General features: G+C 46.6%; 1 protein-coding gene across 1 annotated transcript in view; it reads right to left on the bottom strand.

Moving 5' to 3' along the window:
* Positions 1–951: 951 nt before the first annotated feature.
* LOC119464774 (clotting factor B-like) overlaps positions 952–20,661 on the bottom strand; it is a 35,466-nt gene continuing 15,756 nt past the window's right edge. The window contains exons 7-8 of the mRNA XM_049655748.1: positions 11,312–11,463; positions 952–1,237 (exon numbers count right to left, since the gene is read on the bottom strand). Coding sequence (XP_049511705.1) covers positions 989–1,237; positions 11,312–11,463 — 401 coding nt within the window. The 3' untranslated portion in view covers positions 952–988. The remainder of the gene's footprint in view (positions 1,238–11,311; positions 11,464–20,661) is intronic.

Raw genomic sequence — 20,661 nt, 5'->3', positions numbered from 1 at the left:
GAGCAATTTTACGTGTATTCGCGGGATCATTTCACGCTCGCAACAACACTTTTATGTAGCACGTATTGAGCAACATAAAGCTGTTTTAGGGAGTTTTTCATGTTTCTCTACAATTTCCTCATTGACACTTTTCATGTAAGTATAATATTTGAGAACTTGATTGGTTAATTAAGTGAAACTATGTATTTCGGCGGAATGCAAATGATAATTCGAGTATCTCCAAGCGACGGCAATCTTACCTTGGTTCTTTCCAGTTACGTGGCATTTGCATATTTTTATAGTTTGGCTCAAGTTACATGTGACACCCGCTGTGAGTAAAACGCAAAGAGAGCATCTATACTGAGAAATAAATGTCAATCTAGTTCGGAGATAAATTTTGCTACATTGCTAATGTATATTGCCTGTAAACAACAGGTCAAACACACTCATACGTCTAAGTGCTAAAAGATTACTGCACACGTCTAACCTAACCAACCAAACAACCAATAATAGCAATCCTCGGTTGTAGCTCAGCGGCTCTGGTGGAGTATTGCTGAGATTTATGTCAGTGAGCCTGATCATGCCCGTGGCAGCCGCATTGAGATGGTTGCCGAAAGCGAAGATACTCGCATTCTTGGTTTTATGTGGAATGTAAAGAATTCGATGTGGCCAAAATTAATCCGGAGTTCTGCACTACGACGTGCTTGATAAACACATCGTGGTTTTTGGGAAGCAAAACTCTAGCAATAGTTTGAACCTAACGAATAATCAATGTTTAAATCGTGCAGCAGACACACTCACAGTGACAAACAAAAAGGAAGATACGAGTGTTCGTAAGTTGTTTTCCGCGCACTTGTGCACCTGCACTACAATTTCCGATAATGCCCCACCAAGGCAAACGATCCTCAACACAATATACGTATATACTAGGGAAAGAAAACATTCGCAACATTTTTCAGTAAATTCGTTTCATTCACGACGAAAATTGCAAGGAAATACTTATTTTGTTTTAACGTATTTCCGTTTCATATGACTCCTCATGCCCATCGTTGCCTTTGCCTGGGTTGTCATGGGAATTGCTAAGGCGCTCCCACATTGCACAGCGGTTGAGCACTTTCTTGATCCATGGTATGTACGGCGCGACGAGCGTGTTAGCGCTTGGCCTGAAATCCTTTTTGCAGAAAGTGTGCGAGCCAACTCCTACTTGGACGGCTAGTTTATCTTGGGAGATGCGAGTGATGGGTCCGCCAGACAAACCCTGTGGCAACAAAATTCGATTCTAAGACAAGGTAATAGTACTTCCCGAAAATGTTAATCAGAAAATTAAAAATAACGTATTTCTTGTGGCCAGTAACATTACAAATATTATAAAATCACAGCAAATGCAACCTTGCTTTATACATCTTGATTAGAGCGTATACAGAAATTAGGGATAATCACAAATCAGTCTGTTGCAAGCAGTGCCAGAACTCAACTTAGAAAACGCCCTTGTAGTTTGCTCCATTCATTTTAATCCTGTTCTCACGCTCATGATCCAATTTATAAAAAACGTATGCAATGTTGCAAAGTGATTCCGTCACTAAGGACCGGAGCAGCATATTAATACTGGATGCAACGAGGCCATAGGTTACATCATAACAGGCACAGACACAACACAACGCTGACATTATCCGAAAGCGCTTTCCAACACCGCAATGAAAGGGCAACTTGAGGAAGAATGTTCATTGCATTAAAGGCATACAAAATGACCATTACAGCATAGTCGAGTGTGTTTTGTTGGGGATTCATTACACGGAGACTTTTAGGTCAATGGACGAATTTACGTATAAATTATCACATGACTAGTACAACATCTATGTAATCATTGGTAGCTCCATGAAAAACATGAATCACTTGAGCACCGCTACAAATCTTATAATACATATTTTCTGCCTATAAAATGCTGGGCTCTGTCCATCCGAAAGAGTTGCGATTCCGCGGAAGAACACGCAACGCCTGCATTTGCTTTACGGTGGTTATGTCATTTATAATTTTGCGTTCAATATGTTTGTGGTTCAGCCGATATTGGCCGATAACCAACAAGTGTGGCTATTCAAAAACTGATTTTTCGACATGCAGTTCAGGCATTCATTTATCAATTTACCATTACCGGCTAAACCATACAGCATCCATAAGAAACGCACGTTGGGAACACTTAACAAGCATTGATTTAGGAAGAAAGTGAACTAAAGAAAATGCGTAAACATGTTATTGTTCGCCATTCTATATATCCTTTAAAGTTTACGTGTGTGGCATCAACCTGAGCAGCTTGTTGATTGTGCTGCGATATCAAATGATCATCTCGGGCAATCCAAATTTAAAAAATTACACCATCTTCCCGTAGGGGAACCCTGAGTAGTATGCGAAGCAGCCATGGGGTCGACTCAAGGTAGTTTTATCAGCTGTATAAACTTGGACATGCAGCAGCACCAGCAACGCGCAGAACTGTTGTCGACGCCGTCGACGTTTTGCCCCCGTTCGCACCGAACGCGCGCGGCGTTGGTGACTGTAGCCGGTGCCTCTGGGGCGCCTACCGTAGCGCCTCTAACCTAAGCTGCTTTGCATTATCGCGCGCGGAGCCGCAGGTGTTGCCATTCGTTGCGCAATCCGGAGAGGAGAGGAGCTTCGGAGAGGAGAGGAGTAATGCCGAAAGGAGAGAGATGAGACAAGAAGAGGAGAGGAGGGAGAGGAGGGAGGAGAGGAGATGAGACAAGGAGAGGAGGGGGACGCGCATGCGCAGTAGGGGTGTGGCCGCCGCACGGCGGAGGGAGGGAGGGAGGAAGTGACATTGCCCCGAGCATAAGATGCTTCGCATCTAAAACAGAGCAGATTCCCAACCCCTCCTCCACTGCCAGTGCTGTATCGCCGATCTCATAGTGTCGAAAATGGGAGCCAGTAAACAGAAAAGTCTTCAAAAAACCCACAGGTATCATAGATAAATGTATGACACGTACAGACTGTATTTCTCGCTGCACTGCATCGAGCTGGGGAGATTAAGAGGTGTGTGCCAACGCTGGCAGTGCTAATCTGTGGAGGCAAGAGACGCCAGTGAGGAAGCATTGGTGGTGATGTGTGGGACCACTATACTGTCATTACGCTGACAATTGAGCGGCTCTGGACAACAACAGTCAATACCACACGCCTAACCACGGCCGAAGGAAGGGATGGTGGCGTTTGGCGCTCTCACTTTGCAACTCGCTGTTCACGCAACAAACCGCAGCATACTGACCAACTTGGCAATGGCGAGGTCGCACTGCTGACAATGTACACGTTGCTGGAATACTCCGGAAGTAAACGGTAAATGTTGTCATTTACGAAACAGTAAGACAGGACCATAATGAAACCCTATACGGTATTCCCTGTGGTGTTGCTTTTTGTGACTTAGGACCGTTCTCTCGCTATGATGACAAAAATTTACCTTTCATGAAACGGCGTCCACCTTCCTGGCTAGCGCATAACAAATCTGCCATACTTGGCAATTGTTAGGACAAGTAAAGCATGGCGAAAGCAAAATGAAAAATTATGATCTAAACGACAGACGCGATGCATTGCATAAAAGCAAAATCTAACCATATACAGAGGTAGTTGCAAGTGTCACCCCTTCCCCACGTAAGATCAAACACAATGTCTTCTGCAGTGCCACAAGTTTTCCTCCTATTATATTGCCACCCGTCGGCAGTTGGTGGAGGACAAGAGTGGGTCGAACTCAAAAGAACAAAGAATACCGCGTGGGTCTTCCCTGCTCGAGAGCCAGCCCCGACGGACGCGTTTTCCAGGAGCCAGGTGCTCGACGGTTTAGTAAACCCACAATACTTCTGAAGGCTCGTGACAAACTTTTGAGGTGCTGGGTACACACTCTCACGGATGTTGCAGACCGCTCCAAAGATCCGCACTAGAAATCCGGTGCCTGTCGACAGTCACGTGCATCGGGCCAGCCGCAGGATGAGGGGACTGTCCCCGGTAATCGTCGACGCTGCGGTTCCCAGCACATCAACTGGTGTGACCAGCGCTTCCGTTCAAACTGCCCCAACCGGTACGGGGAGCACGATGTCGAACGGGTACACACTTGAAAGACCACGGGTCCCGACGACGTTTCATGGCAGAGTGTTCGAAGACTGGATGGTCGACTTCGAGCGCGTGGCCGCTGTGAACTAATGAAAAGACGCAGAAAAACAGAGTCACGTCTACTGCCTGGAGGATGGCACGCGTACGTGGTTTCAGAACCGCGAGGAGCAACTGACGTTGTGGCGCGAGTTTTGTTCTCAGCTTTTGGAGACCTACACCAGTGCTGATCACCACGAACGAGCGGAACGAGCGATTCAGGCCCGACTCCAATTGCCAAACGAAACTGTGAACACATATATCGAAGACATGACGCGCCTCTTCAGACGAGCTGACCCAAGAATTACGGAGGAGAAGAAGTTACGTCATCTGATGCGCGGGGTCATGGAGCAGCTCTGTGCTGGTCTCGTGCGGAGCCCTCCGAAGACGGTCGCGGAGTCCTTGTCCGAGGACGTGACCATGATGCTTCGGCATTGGTCCAACCTGTATGAGCGGCAAGTGAACAGCATTCACAGCGCAGCTTATGGATGGAGTTTTTGAATTAAGCAACACCAGGCATCGCACGAGGACCGCTTAACATCCGCAGACCAACGGACTTACCGAGCGACTAAATAAGACGGTCACAGACATGCTCGCAATACATCGACGTCTAACACAAAACATGGATCGGATCTTGCCATACGTGACTTTCGCGTATAACACCGCGGTGCAAGAGACGACGCCATTCACATCATTTCGCCTTCTTTACGGTCGTGAAGTACTGACGATGCAGGACGCTATGCTGCCGTGTCAAGACACTGACCGATTGACACGAGTGGGTCGAACTCAAAAGAACGAAGAATAAAATTAAATTAAATTATGGGGTTTTACGTGCCAAAGCCACGATCTGTTTATGACCGCACGGGTCTTTCCTTCTCGAGAGCCTGCCCCGACGGACGCGTTTTCCAGGAGCCAGCTGCTCTACGATTTATTAAACCCACAAGACTACTTCTGAAGGCTAGTGACAATATGCGTGAGCGAAAACAGCTCCGAATATCAGGTCGGGACAAATGGACAGACAACGCCTTCATTCACGTCCTTTTATTGGGTAGGTTCCGCTCAAGTTATACACCAACCAGCCCAAACATGAACGCTTTCAGTAATTGTGCTCAGTCACTGAAGCTGTTTGTTCAGGAAAAAAAGCGTTACCGCAGTTCAACTTGAGCTCAAATCTGTAAAACTGCATTCCGAACTCAATGAGAAGGAATACCTATTATTAGAAAGCATTAGGTCGGGGCTACCTCTAATACCATCTATTCAATTGCATGTAGAGAGAAATGCTTTGTTTTTGGACCTCTAAAATGATGTGAATAAAAATTGTTGCATTTTAGTATATTAAAGCTCCATAGTGACTCTGTCAGGAACAATTTTGATTTCGGTCACGAAATGTTTACGAGAACAGCCGGATATGATAAGCTAGAAAAAAAATAGAAGCACGAAGTTTCCAAATCGGTAACGCAGAATCAAAAACATAAACTGCAGTCCTGTAAACATCATTCTTGAAACATTTTCAGGTGAGCAAAAGGGGCGTATGAATTTCCAGCTTGCGTGAATTCCTGGCAAAGTTTATAAAGGTTCTGCGAACGTTACAATCACAACTCGCTCAAATACTTCACAGGGGTGTATTATACAGATGTGCTCGTTTTACATCAAATATTGGGTGCGTCATCCACAGTCGTCATTTAGTTATACAGTGATGAGTTAGAGTTGTGAACTGAATTGTGACATTATTGTAATTTAGCATATGTAAACAGTATTCAATAAAATCGGCGCACTAAAGAAAACATGTACATGCTACTGTCACTCGATTTTAACTTGTACTTTTCAATGCGACAAACTTTATCAGATTTCTTTCAGTGGTTAACGAGAAAAAGATTCCTGCCAGAATCAACCTTGGGTTGGTATCTTTGTAAGCGATACCTTGGGGCATGACGACAAGAGAAGCGCCGCAGAATTTAATGAATAACGCATCCTTCAGCCACCATAGTGTGCCTTGCGGGAAAAAATTGATACTTTCATGCAGCATTAGAGCGTGTTAAATCACAAGACAGCACGTGGTTGTCCTCGTAGAAGTGTGCCCCAGTCCCAGAGCAGGATGAAAAACCCACCGTAAATTTCGGTGATGAATGCGTGCTGTAACTTTTAAAAACAAGCATCCCTTTGCGAACCGAGCAGGGTTTGCGTTACCATGGGCGCTGGGTGGCTGTTCGGTCACCGAATAGGCGAACCAATCATTCTTCTTCTTCTTCTTTCTGGGATTTTACGTGCCAGAACAAGTTCTGATTATGAGGCAAGCCGTAGTGGAGGGCTCCGGGATTAATTTTGACCACATGGGGTTCTTTAACCTGCACTACAACGCAAGCACATGGGCGTTTTTGCATTTCGCATCCATCGAAATGTGGCCGCAGCGGCCGCTATTCGATCAATCACAGCGGAAGGCGCCAGTGACATAACCGCCGCAGGCCGCTGCGTTCCTGGCGCTCGCCTCCACCCATCAGGCAATATCAAGTCTAGCAATATAAGTACCGCGGCGCATTTATAAATGAAGGCAAGGCTTATTCAAGCACGCACCACGATACCATGGCAATAAAGGGAAAGCGGGAAGCATGAATAATGAAACAGACAATTTGGGGCCACAGTAAATGTGAGATGGTGCGTGAAATCTGGAGACGTAGTGATGTCAGCGCTAAGGTTCGGAAATGCCATTCTGTGCTTAAAATAGAATATACATATTGTCGGGGTTGCTAGTTAACCAAAAATCAGTAGGCCGGTTGGCTTTGGGAGCCCGCGGCAAAACCACAAATGAGACAGTGCAGGTTGACATTGGTTGGGTCTCTTTTGAGGTAAGAGAAGCGCAGAACAAAAATAATTTTCAAGAAGGACACAGGAGCATGGATCGAAATAAATTGGTGGCTAAATTTCCCAAGCATCAGTAACTAAATAACGTGGACGCAGAATGCAGGAAGAGGTAAAGAAAGTTACAACAAAGTACAGGGTAATTGAAAGTGTAAATAGACAAACAAGAGTCATCAGAAAGAAAGTGAGAGAGAGACAGTGAATCGGATAAAATGAATAGAAACAAAAAACACCATGGAGAGAATGAGAAGAAAGAAAGTAAAAGGGAACAAGAATGAGAAGAAAGAAATAAAAAGGGAAAATCTGTACGATAACACGACGGGAAGTGCCTTGCTATCTGAGGCTCGAGCCGGTAGCCTAAGGAAATAAACATACTGGAATAAATATTCGCAACAAGATTACGCATGTGTATGAGGCACCAAAAATCTGGAGACCGCTCAGCACATCCTAATGGAATGCGAAGAGATTCACCCAATGAGACCGGGACATAACGTACACCTTCCAGAAGCGTTTGGATTATAAGTGCATGGAAGCATCAAGCGGTAAGCAGTCGAGATAAGCAAGAGAGTTTAGAGTATTGGTGAAAAACGAAAAAAAAGAAGAGACTGATTCGACCAGATCCTATACAGGCTTAGACAGTGGTACAACGTAGATACAGAAGTTTTGAGAAGAGTAGAAAGATTAAAGAGATGTAACGTGCTAAAGGTGCAAAAGAAAGATAAAGACAACATAGAGGTAATGAATGAAACCTTAATTAGGTTGACCTCAGAAGCAGCAATTGAAGTAGGAGGTAAGGCACCAAGGCAACCGGTAGGTAAGCTCTCCCAAGAAACAGAGGACCTAATAAAGAAACGACAAAACATGAAAATGCCCAATTCAAGAGATCAGATAAAATTTGCTGAACTGTCAAAACTGATCAACAAGAAGAAAGTAAGGGATATTCGAAATTATAACCTGGGAAAGATTGAGGAAGCCGCAAAATATGGACGCAGCATGAAATCAGTAAGGAGAAAGCGTGGCATAGGACAAGGCAAGATGTATGCACTGAAAGATAAGCATGGTAATATCATCAGCAATTTCGATGACATAGTAAAAGCCGCGGAAGAAATCTATACTAACCTGTACAGTACCCAAAACAGCCAAGCTACTTTCATTCGAAATAGTGATGAACCGGATACAGAGGCTCCTTCCATAACTAGCGATAATGTTGGAAGGGCCTTTAAAGACATGATCAGGGGAAAAGGTGCTGGACGAAATAGAATAACAGTAGATTTATCAAAGATGGGGGAGATATCACGCTTGAAAAGTTTGCGGCCCTTTATACGCAATGCCTCACAACTTCAATTATACCAGAGAGCTGGAAGAACGCCAACATTATACTAATCCATAAGAAGCGAGACGTTAAAGAATTGAAGAATTACAGACCCATTTGCTTGCTTTCAGTATTGTATAAAATATTCCCCCAGATAATTTCCAATAGAATCAGGGCAACGCTTGATTTCAGCCAACCAAGAGAACAAGCTGGTTTCAGGACGCGATATTCTATGACGGATCATATCCATGTCATCAATCAGGTAATCGAGAAATCTGCGGAGTACAATCAACCTCTCTATATGGCTTTCATAGATTATGAAAAGGCATTTGATTCAGTAGAGATACCAGCAGTCATAGAGGCATTGCGTAATCAAGGAGTACCGGAGGCATACGTGAATATCTTAGCAAATACCTACAAGGATTCCACAGCTACCTTGGTTCTCCACAAGAAAAGTAGAAAATTACCTATCAAGAAAGGGGTCAGGCAAGTAGACAAAATCTCTCCAATGCTATTCACTGCATGCTTAGAAGAAGTACTCAAGCTCTTAGACTGGGAAGGCTTAGGAGGGAGGATCAACGGCGAATACCTTCGCAACCTTCGGTTTGCAGATTACATTGTCCTATTCAGCAAAAATGGAGGCGAAAACAGCAAATGATTAGGGACCTTAATCGAGAAATTGTAAGAATTGGGTTGACAATGAATATGCAGAAGACAAAGATGATGTTCAATAGCCTGGCAAGGGAACAAGAATTCAGGATTGCCAGTCAACCTCTAGAGTCTGTAAAGGAGTACGTTTATCTAGGTCAATTACTCACAGGGGACCCTGATCATGAGAAAGAAATTTACAGAAGAATAAAATTGGGTTGGAGTGCATACGGCAGGCATTGCCAAATCCTGACTGGGAGCTTACCACTATCGTTGAAACAAAGAGTGTACAATCATTGCATTCTACCGGTGCTAACATATGGGGCAGAAACTTGGAGGTTAACAAAGCAGCTCGAGTTCAAGTTAAGGACCGCACAAAGGGCGATGGAACGAAAAATGTTAGGACTAACGTTAAGAGACAGGAAGAGAGCGGTGTGGATCAGAGAACAAATGGGGATAGCCGATATTCTAGTTGACATTAGGCGGAAGAAATGGAGCTGGGCAGGCCATGTAATGCACAGGATGGATAACCGGTGGACCATTAGGGTTACAGAATGGATACCAAGAGAAGGGAAGTGCAGTCGAGGTCGGCAGAAAGCCAGATGGGGCGATGAATTTAGGAAATTTGCAGGCGCAAGTTGGAATACGTTAGCGCAAGACAGGGGTAATTGGAGATTGCAGGGAGAGGCCTTCCTCCTGCAGTGGACATAAAAATAGGCTGATGATGATGATACAAAAGTGCTCGACCGAAAATCATGTATGACTTGCCAGATTAAATGAAGCAGGCTAGGTGACTATTTGTCACAGCCCCGTTTCAAAGGGATACCCATAGATCATCCTCACTAGCATCCGTGGCAGCGTCGCGAAGGCGCATTCACGGCAGAGGCAATGCGTGGGAAAGAAAAAAAAACAGAAAGACGCCGCGACGCCCCGCAATATTTTTCAATTATTGCACCACCCACCAGATGACGCTCGCCTTCACGCTTCCGCGACAGCGGCGGTCGCATTGCAATAGCCTCTCTACAATGCCAGAATAAAACCTTCCGTGTCACATTGTGCGGACATTCAATACAAACTCTTGTTTCGACTCGTTATGCGATCACAGTTTCGCTGTATATAAATTAGAACCCGTTGGATATGCTGTATTTTCTTTACCGTTATCTAGAAGAAGCGCACTCTTACTTTTTCAATAAAGTTCTTGCTGCGCGAGGCACGTTACCTGCCAAGCGTCTCATGCGCTGGGTTGCATCTGGAAACTTTTGAAGGGTTATCTTCTTCTCTGGCATGTGTGTATGGTCTTAAGGTTAGAAAATCGGGCCTTTGTGTCTGAAAACACACCAGATACCGACCACATTTTTGTTTATTTATAGTGACAGCACTATAAGCGCATACCTAGAGCGCATACCTAGTGACGCCTACTGTCCCAAACTTTCCATAAAGGTGCAAAAATTGACGAACCGCAAAGTGAGGGGAAAACTTTAAAGGAAAGTATTCATAATTTTTCATATATTTAAATAATAGCCCCCGAACTGAAGCTTCCTCTAAAACCAACTGCTCGGCCGGGACACGTTTAGTTGCGTTTCGGTATAGCTAAGGAAGGTACTCCCCCTGGAAAACAGTGACCCTTCCTGACCGAAACTGTCCATGTTGTAAACGGTAATTGTAATACAAACTCTATATAAGTCTCAAACAGAATACCAAATATATATTGAACCGAAACAATGACAAAGACATCATAACGTAGCAATAAATATGTCCTAAATAGGGACATTGCGCAGGGTTATAATTCAAGCAGCAATAAATGATAATGTGTTCATACAAAAGGTTATATTGTCAAGCAGAAAGCACATGTTACAGCAGCGATTTGCTTAAACAAGAATGTTGTATTTGAGGATATTCAGTGGACCAATTTTGCAGTGGTTTGTAGGCCAGAATAATCAAAATAATTTGCCATATTTCATGTGTTTTTACTTGAAGTAATAATTAATTGGCAGAATTGCCCCTAACTGAGTAGTTCTGGTGTGGCGTGCTTTTAATATTGTAGCTGTGCGATGCTGTATACGACTCGACGTGCAATGGGTAAATATTGCATGTTTCCTCAGAGGCAACCACATAGAAAATATGAGGGAGATAAACACCTCAACCTAATACTTGCAGCCTTTATTACTATAAGCACTCAGATAAATTCAGCTATTCTACCATCTTTTCGACCACCGTAAACATATAGCAACAAAACAGTGTGGACAAATAGGGCGGCTGTTATCATTGCAACAAATTGCTTGGAATTGACAAGGTCGTTTTTTTTCGTGGTACCAAATCGCATTTTACACCACATCAAAGTCTCTGGAAGCTTACTTAATTTTTTAGCAGACTTACCGCCATAGCGTTTCTTCCACCTGACTGTGTGCAGAGTAGAGTACGTCTCCACTTAATTGTCCTGATATCCGGAATGCCCAAATTTCTTTTGCATTGGCTGAATCGCACAACTTTTGCGGTGGAGTAGTACAGCATTTTAGGCGAGTCTTGATCTGAAAGCAAGTTAGAGAACACAATTTTTATTTTCCTAGTTCCCCGTTCACGTCTTCACGCCACGCGTTTAAGTTTGCTCAGCGGAAGAGTTTATCGTTGTCTATACTCACGAACAGCTTTCTGTGGCATTGAAGGGAAAGCTACATGCGCGTGGCTGCTGCATATGTGATACCGTGCCGAGTAGTCCGGCAGCGTTTGACAGTGATTTTGGTAGCTCGGATCAGACCCTGAGTCGCCGCAGCTTCCACGTGCGACGGTTTCGCGTTTTCCCAGAGGCGGAAGAAAAAAGCGGCAAGTGCACTTATACATTGTGTGGTGTGTTCTGTCTTATTTACCTCTGGCTAATAAGGTGCTTATGTTTTCTCTTCACCAACATAAACTGACATGGATAAAAACGCGGGTCTCTTTTCAGAAGCGCTCTCACTTGTGCGTGCTATGGCTCCGTAGCTTTCCCGTCATTGCCACAGAAAGTTGTCCGCGAGTACAGTGAACTGTTATGAAGGCACACACATTACGCGTTTTTTACAGCGAAGCTGTTAAGGGCTAGTTCCCCGAGGAACGTGTCCGCGTGCAGAAAAAAACTATCATCATCAGCATTGGCTCGAGCGTCGTCGTCTTGTTCCGCAGCTGGCTCATTGGCGCCCTTCGGTTTGCGCTCGTGCCGTTGGACACCGTGCCGAGCACGAGCACGTGCTTAAAGAATATGACGTAATTTTAAAGTGACTCATAAGAATATCGCCAAAAAGATTTCCCAAATTGGTTAATAGATATGCAGACTATACTTCAAGATGTCCTAGAGCAAGAACTGAGTCTTTTCAAGGTAGCATTTCAAGTTACTGCTCCCGCGTTCGTTGTCGTCTTCTGCTTCCACAGCTGGCTGCGTTGCTGCTAGTCCTTCCAGCGTAGAATTTCACTTCTCTTCGGTCGTTGTAATGGTGAGGCCGCGTTTACTGGGGTATGAGGCATTGCTTAAGGGGCTATGAGCCATTCATGAGCAACTGACGACGTGTCCTAACGCGTTTGAGCAACGCTGCCGCGAACGCGCTCGGCAAAGGGCTCATCGTAGACGTGCTGATTCTAGCATGAGGGCTTCCCAAGCCTAGGCGAAATGTCAGCGAAGAGCCGTGGGCTCTGAGTTGAGCGAGCGCTATGTTCAGGCCAAACGTCAGCGTCGTCTTGCCCTCCAGGAACCTGACAACAGTGGCGCACGCCTCGACAACGTTAGCGCCGAACTTTTCCGGTGTGACGGCCCGGTTTCAACGCGAGTTTCTCAACCGGAACGTTCTTGATAGACATGTTCGGTTGGGTAATGCCGAACGACGATATGCCGATTCTCATCGTGGGGGAAGTATTCCCAACAGCAGACCCACCATAGAGCTTCGCTGGCTTCCATCTTCACAGTAGTGGAAGGGCTCTGATTTTTTTTTCTTGTAAAGTATGCGTACAGATAAATATTGATGTGACTTTTCCGATCGCCTGGCAGTGTTTACATGATGGAGCAGCACACTGCACAGAGAAACTCTTGAAGGAAATCTCAGTTTTATGTTTATTGGCGCAAGGGCAGGGATTGCCAAAGAGCGCCAGGCAAGTTGCCACGAATTGTGCCGAGAATGGTGGCTCAATCTAGCGCGCGCAAGTGAGGAAGCGAGGAAAAACCGTGCCGTCTACCATCGCACGCAAGCCGCCAGGGGACGATCTAATCCTGCGGCGGTTAAAACCCCTCAAACTTCGTAAAATAGTGACACGCTTTGAGGAATGCCGCCTCCTCCTCGGGCGCCCTACCCGAGGCCGACGCCGTGCCCCTATTAGCCTAATGGCGTCACGTGGGCCGTCGCGCCGCCGGGCGCTGGCTTGGTTTGTTTACAGTCGCGCTCCATCGCCATTTTTGCCCTAGAAGCGTCTACCGAGTGGCGAGGAGCCCATGTTGGCGCCGTTCCTCTTCCGTGTTGTTTTGGTTTGCGAACGCCTTGAACTAAGTTTTGCGGCAAGTGCGACGTCGCTTCACGGCATTTTCCATTACCATGACCTGCTGCGCCTTCGGATACCAAAATAGTTTCAGCAAAGGCAAGAAGCTTAATCGTTTTGTGCGCTAACAGGCTTGAATTCGCGGGCACGCGAAGCTGCGTGCGAAACCTTGATTACAAAACTTTTACAATTCAGCTCAATCCTTTTTACATTTGAGGCTCGAGCATGAAAACTCTTTTAGGAAATCAACTCTGCATTTGTGGTTACTTACTAGCCTTCTTAAGAGCGAATAGCTTTGTTTGCCTCTTTTGTTCGTGTTCATCGTTGGGGGCCGCCCGGAGAATTTGCTATGCAAAGGCACCAATGAAAAGCATGCGTGCTCTCCTGAAACCAAGTTATGGGGTGCGTTCGTCGCCAAACGACAGTGTAGTGGACAGTGTGCTTCGCGTCCGACGAAGACGAAGACAAAGAAGAAGCTCGACATCATGGCCGCAGCATCAGCTTAGTTGCCTCGACGAATAAATGTTTATTTGTTCCGAGTCTTCCGTTCCCACAAGTTGGTGACCTCGGACGTGATCCTGCATCGCAACTATTTGTCCCGCCGCTTCTCTTCGACGCCATGGAATCGAACTCCCAAGACCACTCCGCACCTTCCAACACCATCTCAAGCAGATAAACCGCTCGACGGCAATGCCTTCATCGCTAGGGGGGAGCCATGTAGTGGACAGTGTGCTTCGCGTCCGACGAAGACGAAGACAAAGAAGAAGCTCGACATCATGGCCGCCACGTCAGCTTAGTTGCCCCGACGAATAAATGTTTATTTGTTCTGAATCTTCCGTTCCCACAACAGCATCATAGGTCTTTGAGACGTACGTGCTAATTCGCGTGAGCATTAATAAAGTGTGTGGAGGTTACGATGCGGCGGTGGATCACTCGCAAAGAAAACGGGCGGTCGCCCGCTCGTTCACTGGCGTTCGTTTAGTCGTTCGCTTGCTTGGTCGTTCAAATATTAGTTCATACGGCTACTATGTCGCTGAGACGCACTTGCTGTACGACACTAAGGCTGGTGCGTCCATGCCCTCTGCCAGCCTTTGAGCGGCATAGCTTATACGCGCCGCGAATTCAAGTGGCAAGGACGGTGCGGAATATTTAGGTTATTGAGGGTTTGCTGGTGGCCAGGATGTTGGCATTCAATCGTAAACGTGTCATTTACAACGATTTGCAAAAAGATCTTGCGACACACGCTTGACAAATGTAGTGCACGCGATGCATTCAGAGTGTCATGGTACGGCGTTAGCGCTCGTTTAGATATATACCTATAAAAATAGTTATCAAAGCGGTACAAGCCAGCTGTCATCACTAACGTTGTATATATATATATATATATATATATATATATATATATATATAATAAGAAGCCAACAAACAGTGACACCAAGGACAACATGGGGGGGGGGATTACTTGTACTTACTAATTGAATGAAAGAGATTATAAATTAATGGAAAGGAAAATGGATGAAAAAACAATTGGCCGCAGGTGGGTAACGAACCCACGCCTTCGCATTACGCGCGCGATGCTCTCACCATTGAGCTTCCGCGGTGCCGTTTTCCCATCCACTTTCTGGGGTATTTATGTCTTACAACTAGAATTAACCCTGGGAGTTTTAGCCAGCGCCGCCACTCACAAACCTAGGCGGCGGATGTGGAACATCCTATCTGCCGCATCCTTTCGGTTGGTTCCCCACCTGCGGCCAGTTGTTTTTTCATGTATTTTCATTGTCATTAATTTATCATTTTTTCTTTCATTCAATTAGTAAGTACAAGTAATTTCCCCGATGTTTTCCTTGGTGTCACTGTTTGTTGGCTCCTTATGATATGATTAATAAAAATCGGGGCCTCGGTTCCCTTCCTTCGCGTTCATATATATATAAACCCTCCGTATAGAAATTAATTGCTATACACGAAGTTACTCGGAGCTAGAACGCGAACGCTTAAAGCACACCGCAATGCTAAGCGTGCATTCACTCTGCGAAAGGTTGTCTGCTACGCTCAAATGATGTAGGTGGCGCTATGGTCGAGGAGGGAGCACGAAAGAGAGGAGAAACGAGGAGGAGTGAAGGCGGAGGAGGAGAGTGTCGCTGCTTTACGAAGTTCCAGGGGCTTTAGCGGCGACTGCGTGAGTCTTATTTGGAGAGGGCTGATAGCTTCATGTGCGCTGTCTTGTCGCCGCTTAGTGCGCGTTAAGCGAAAGGCAGCACTCGCTGCTGCTGCCGGTCTTCGTGCCAGCGTTTTGACAGCTAGTGTTCGTGGTCATCGAGTCAGATGTGTTAATGTTTGCCTATGCGCGCGCGACAACATGCTTGTTAATTTAGCTAGTAAGCGAATGATTACAAATCTATACGGCCGATAAAAATACTATCCTTTCTCGCATATCTGTCTAATATTTGCTAGCGTAATCGATGCTTCGCATTCATGGCTAAACTGCAGCTTTTTATATTTAATGGGTACATTAGAGCTTTTTCTACGCTAAGGGAGTCTAAATGTGATAGCCTTTGAAGTTTCAATTCGATACTGTGTTTTACAGCCGTCAATACTGCATAATCATCTGCCGTAATTACGCTTTTTTTCCGTGGGTGGGTCATCTGGCTGCGAGAAGGATCGACCGATTGACGCATCACATACGCCGCTACGAAACTTTAGCGCGGCCGTAGAAAATTCTGGACAGGACTACTTATACAGAAGTTTTATGAAATGCTTCCAGAGGTGAATCTTTGAAGCGTGCTTTGTGAGCTGTACAAATGACGGTCCATATCTAAGGCGGTAACAACCTTCCGACGTACAAGCTTGGGATCACAAATTTATTCGCTCATTTTCTTCACACTCAGCGCTCTCTCACTGAAGTGGGTTTTGAAAAAGAGTGATTGATGTCTTATCGCTTATGGTAAAATACCACGGATGCTCGCAGTTCAAACTTACTTTCACGAAGTATGTGAAATTTGAGTGGGTGTTTTCTAGATGGAGTGATCAGTGCACAGAGGCTTGGTGTTGTACTTGTTGTGAGGCTACCGGTCGCGACGTGGGTACATAGATGATCAACAGGGTCTAGCGTCTTGAGATCACTTGGTGTAGAAGCTTGATATACTGGGGCACTGTAGTGTGCATGTAGTAAAGTCCAGGTTGTTCTCCCTCTCTATCGAGGGCATGAGTGTGGCGTCTCAACTTGAGCGTCCGAGACGCACCGCCAGAAATGGTCTACACAAGTGAGGAATGCTGCCGCTAAGGATAGCGGCGGTGGGTTCGCTGGATACTTCCGATGAATGGAAGCAGAAACAGATTGAAGCTTGAAGACACTTTGTATTTACGACGATTTACCAGATGTATACATAAAAATGCACTTTGGAACTGGCACACATAGGGCGACCCTATATCGGCGGAGTCGATGGTGCATAGCGCCTCAACTTGAGTCCAGAACGCTTTCTCGGGGCAACGTGGCCACGTTTTCTATCCGTCGCTTGCCCGCCCCAAACATTTACAGCCCAATCAGCAACGAGTAGCTATGAGAGTGGTCCGCCAGCACACCAATCCCCAAGCCTGTAGGGTGATTGTCGTGTGAGTGGCTCACCAGCTAATAAAGCATTAAACCTCGTCTTCGCCCCCACGGTTTCAGCTGTTTGCTCCTCTCCCTCGAAACAAGATACAAGAAAAATCCAGCAAGGGAGAGGGTTACGAACGAAAAGCAATCTTACACCTCGCAAAGCAACAGAGCCCAACTCAATGGGCACAAATAAAAACTAAAAAACCGTAAGCCCCAGCAAATGACGGTGGCAAGGTGATTTACATGCGGTGTCTCGCCGTTCGAGTCTTGTAACTGCGTGTCGATCTTTAGAAAAAAAATTGCCCCCACCTCCCCGAGGGGAATCGTGAGGAAATGCGAATGCATTTCTTGCGCTGACAGTACACGGCGTAGTAATTTTAATGGCGTAAACTAATGACCAGACGAGGATTTGTACCGTAACCATTTATTTACACATTCATCAGCACCTGTTTGTGTTGTCATTGTACCTGACGGCCATAATCACAGCCTTGTGGTCGCTAAAGTGCACAGCAAAGGGTCTTTGAGAAGCATGCGCACGTCACAGTTTCGGGTAAAGGCGAGATCAATGCAACTTCCGTGAATGGTAGTCGGACACTTGTCGGACTCGGCGGAGGCACACTGCATAAAGTACTTTTTCCGCATGTACTACACCAACCACTAGCCGCTCTTCTTTCTCACGTCCACGTTAAAGTCACCAACCAAGACGACGGGGTCAGATACTTTGGAGCGCACACACACACTTTCCATAGCCGCGTCCAGTTGCGCGGCAACGGCGTCACGAGCGAGGTTGGGCGCGAGGTACACGGTCACCACAAAGACTCCGTCTCCGGTGTAGGCAAGGGTGTAGAAGTCTTTGTACGGAGACGTGTCTCGAAGGAGCGAGGTGGCAACGGCATGCGATATGAGGTTCCCATACAGGTTAGCAACGAGATTAACGCCGCAGTATTCGCCGTCCTTGCCGCTTCGAGCAAAGTAGTAGCAAAGTAGTGAGTGACGTCACCTCCAGCGAGAGGTGTAATGCTCGGGTTGGATTGTATTACACTTCTTGCTAGGGGTACCGTTGCCGTCAGACATTCTCCTTCACCGACTTCTGCCATCGCCTTGAGAGGCGCCCAGCCAGCGAACGGTCGAGAGTGAGGCGCGCACTTCACTCCATTTATATATACGTGCGAGCGAGCGAACGGGAGAGTGGGGCGCAGGGAGGAGAGAGAGCGAACGGCGAGAGAAGGAGCGGCGAAGCACTGCACCTACCCTCTCCTACACTCTCTCCACACACGCGGGAGCTCCGCCGAGTTCCCGCGTTTTTTTTTTTTTTTCTTTTTTTTTTTTTTTCCCCTTACGACCTATTCTCATTTCCGACAGTGTGCGACGTAGACCCCACGCGCCTGCGGCGCCTTAGATGATGCTGCTGCTGCTTCCGCTCCTGCGCCTGCGACCTCTTTCCCTTCTCTTTCCTTTCACTCCCCATCCCCCTGTGCAGCGCGGTTGAGGTGTCCTCTATTGAGAGACAGTTATCGCGCTGCACTTTAACCCAATCTTTCACCCTTTCCAACAATAATCTCTCACCCGCGATGTGATCGCCCTCACACGCCAGAGCGCGCTCCTCATTTCCACTCACTCTCCGCTACTGCGCCCGCACCGCAAGCTCCGGTTGCTAGGGGCGAGGATGAGCGCGCGCGCCCTCAGCTATTTGCTATGGGAGAGGGAGTGAGAGCGGAGAGATAACACCTGCCGGCGCGCGGACACCAACAGACGCCTGACATGCCCCGACTAAGAAATGACATTCGCATTTAAAACCGAGAGTAAAACCGGCCATTTGTCAAAGGGCGGAGGACCACGGTCTTCCTGCCCCTACGTGCACGACGCGGCCAGCGACTACTACGGACTTCCCACAGGCGGTCCACACGTAGTTCCTCAGGACAAAATAAAGTTCATGTCTGTCTATCTGTCTGTCAACAAAACCTGCCAACGCGGTACTTTAGGCTCGCGTACATTTACCCAGTAAACACTTGCTGAGAAAAAGCTTTGCACGAAGGTTAACTCATCATGGTCGTAGACAGAGGTCCCCTCAATGGACACAATAGACACGGTGCGTGCAGAGCATGATGAATACGGCGTTTGCGCGTTCTGTGCCGCCCCCTCTATAGTCACCCACCATTGTGAACCAATTATGTGAACCGTTCGGCGAGACCAGAATGAAGGAAAACGCCGACCCCAAGCTTTCCGAGCGACCCATTACAGAAATAACTCGTGCTTTTCAGCAGCAGGCTTACAAACACGATCTCACAATGATCTGGTGCGTGTTCATGAGGCACTATTCTTTAGTACCGCTTGTTGTGTGCGATGCGTCTAGGCGGCGCGGCGCGGCGCACACGTTGCACTATAGAGGGGTCTTTTCTCGTGCCTTACATAATTATGGCTATCCACCAGCCTATCTTGCTCATCGAGACCCAGATGCGGTTCATTCTGGGTGACGAGGTCAGCGCGAATGGCAGAATGCCGCATCTCGACGCCCGCTGCATCCGAGGCACGCCGACGAGCGCCGGATACGTCGAACGCTGCCTCGCGCTGTGGCGAGGGTAACCTGGGAGAGGGTGGTAGCCTCGCCTAGCGATGACGCCCCGTGCGTCTCCTAGCAACGCCTCGCACAGCTGGTGCGAGGCGCTGCTAGGCAATGCGCGCTGACGTCAGCGCCAGGCGCAGTTTTTTGTTCCCACTACGCAGCCTAACAATGAGTTTAAACGGCTCCGAAGGTTAAAATTTTGGCTCCGCATTCACAGGTAAGCGCTATTGATGGAATTCGGTGCTGGGCTCTGGGAACCGATCTCTCTCCTTTGTAAAAAGGACGCAGGAACTTTTCATGGGATTTAGCTGAAGTCAGTTCTCATTAAGCCTTGGTGACACTTAGTTCAGGCCAACTTGTAGGTGTCGCTCGAAGACTGTAATATGGCGTGACTAGAATCCAATCTGCACGTCATCTACATATCAGAATAAGGCATACACGTAGAAATCATCAACTGAAATAATTCATTTCAGCAATGAAGAGGGTAAAGCTAAGTACAGCGCTTTAAGGTACCCCAGATTCGTGAATAAATGGCCCAGACAAAGCCTTACCCATTCAGACACAGAATTAACAATCCGGTAAATAGATTTGTATTACGTTGAGCATATTTCTACGGATGCCCATTTCGGACTGGTCGGATGGATGGATGGATGGATGGATGCATGCTAGGAGCGTCTCCTTTGTAAAGGGGCGGTGGGTTGCGCCAGCAATCTCTTGTTATTATATTGTCGGATGTCCTACCTATTAAAAAAGCACAAAGAATTCCCCTCATCAAACTTCCTGAACCCCTATTAGAAACTTTGTTTTTGTACACCTCCGTTGTTTGTTGTTTCCCTACTTTTCTGCTGTTTGTTGTTTCCCTGCTTTTCTTCCACCAATCTTCCAATCGCCTCTTACCCGTAGCATTCCGTAATCCCACCATTCGTCGTACGCAATTTCCGTATTCAGAAATACGGAGATATTTCTGAATACGGAAATGCGTCACGAGTATTTACCTCAATGCATACGAGATAGTCGGTTGTTAACCACCCGTTTTAAAAACCACATTGATAGGAATTAAGATATATCGTTTAA

Source organism: Dermacentor silvarum, chromosome 9, assembly GCF_013339745.2.
Source record: "Dermacentor silvarum isolate Dsil-2018 chromosome 9, BIME_Dsil_1.4, whole genome shotgun sequence".
Classification (NCBI taxonomy): Eukaryota; Metazoa; Arthropoda; class Arachnida; order Ixodida; family Ixodidae; genus Dermacentor; species Dermacentor silvarum.
Note: the sequence above shows the minus strand (reverse complement) of the source record. Positions and strands in the feature narration are given on the sequence as shown.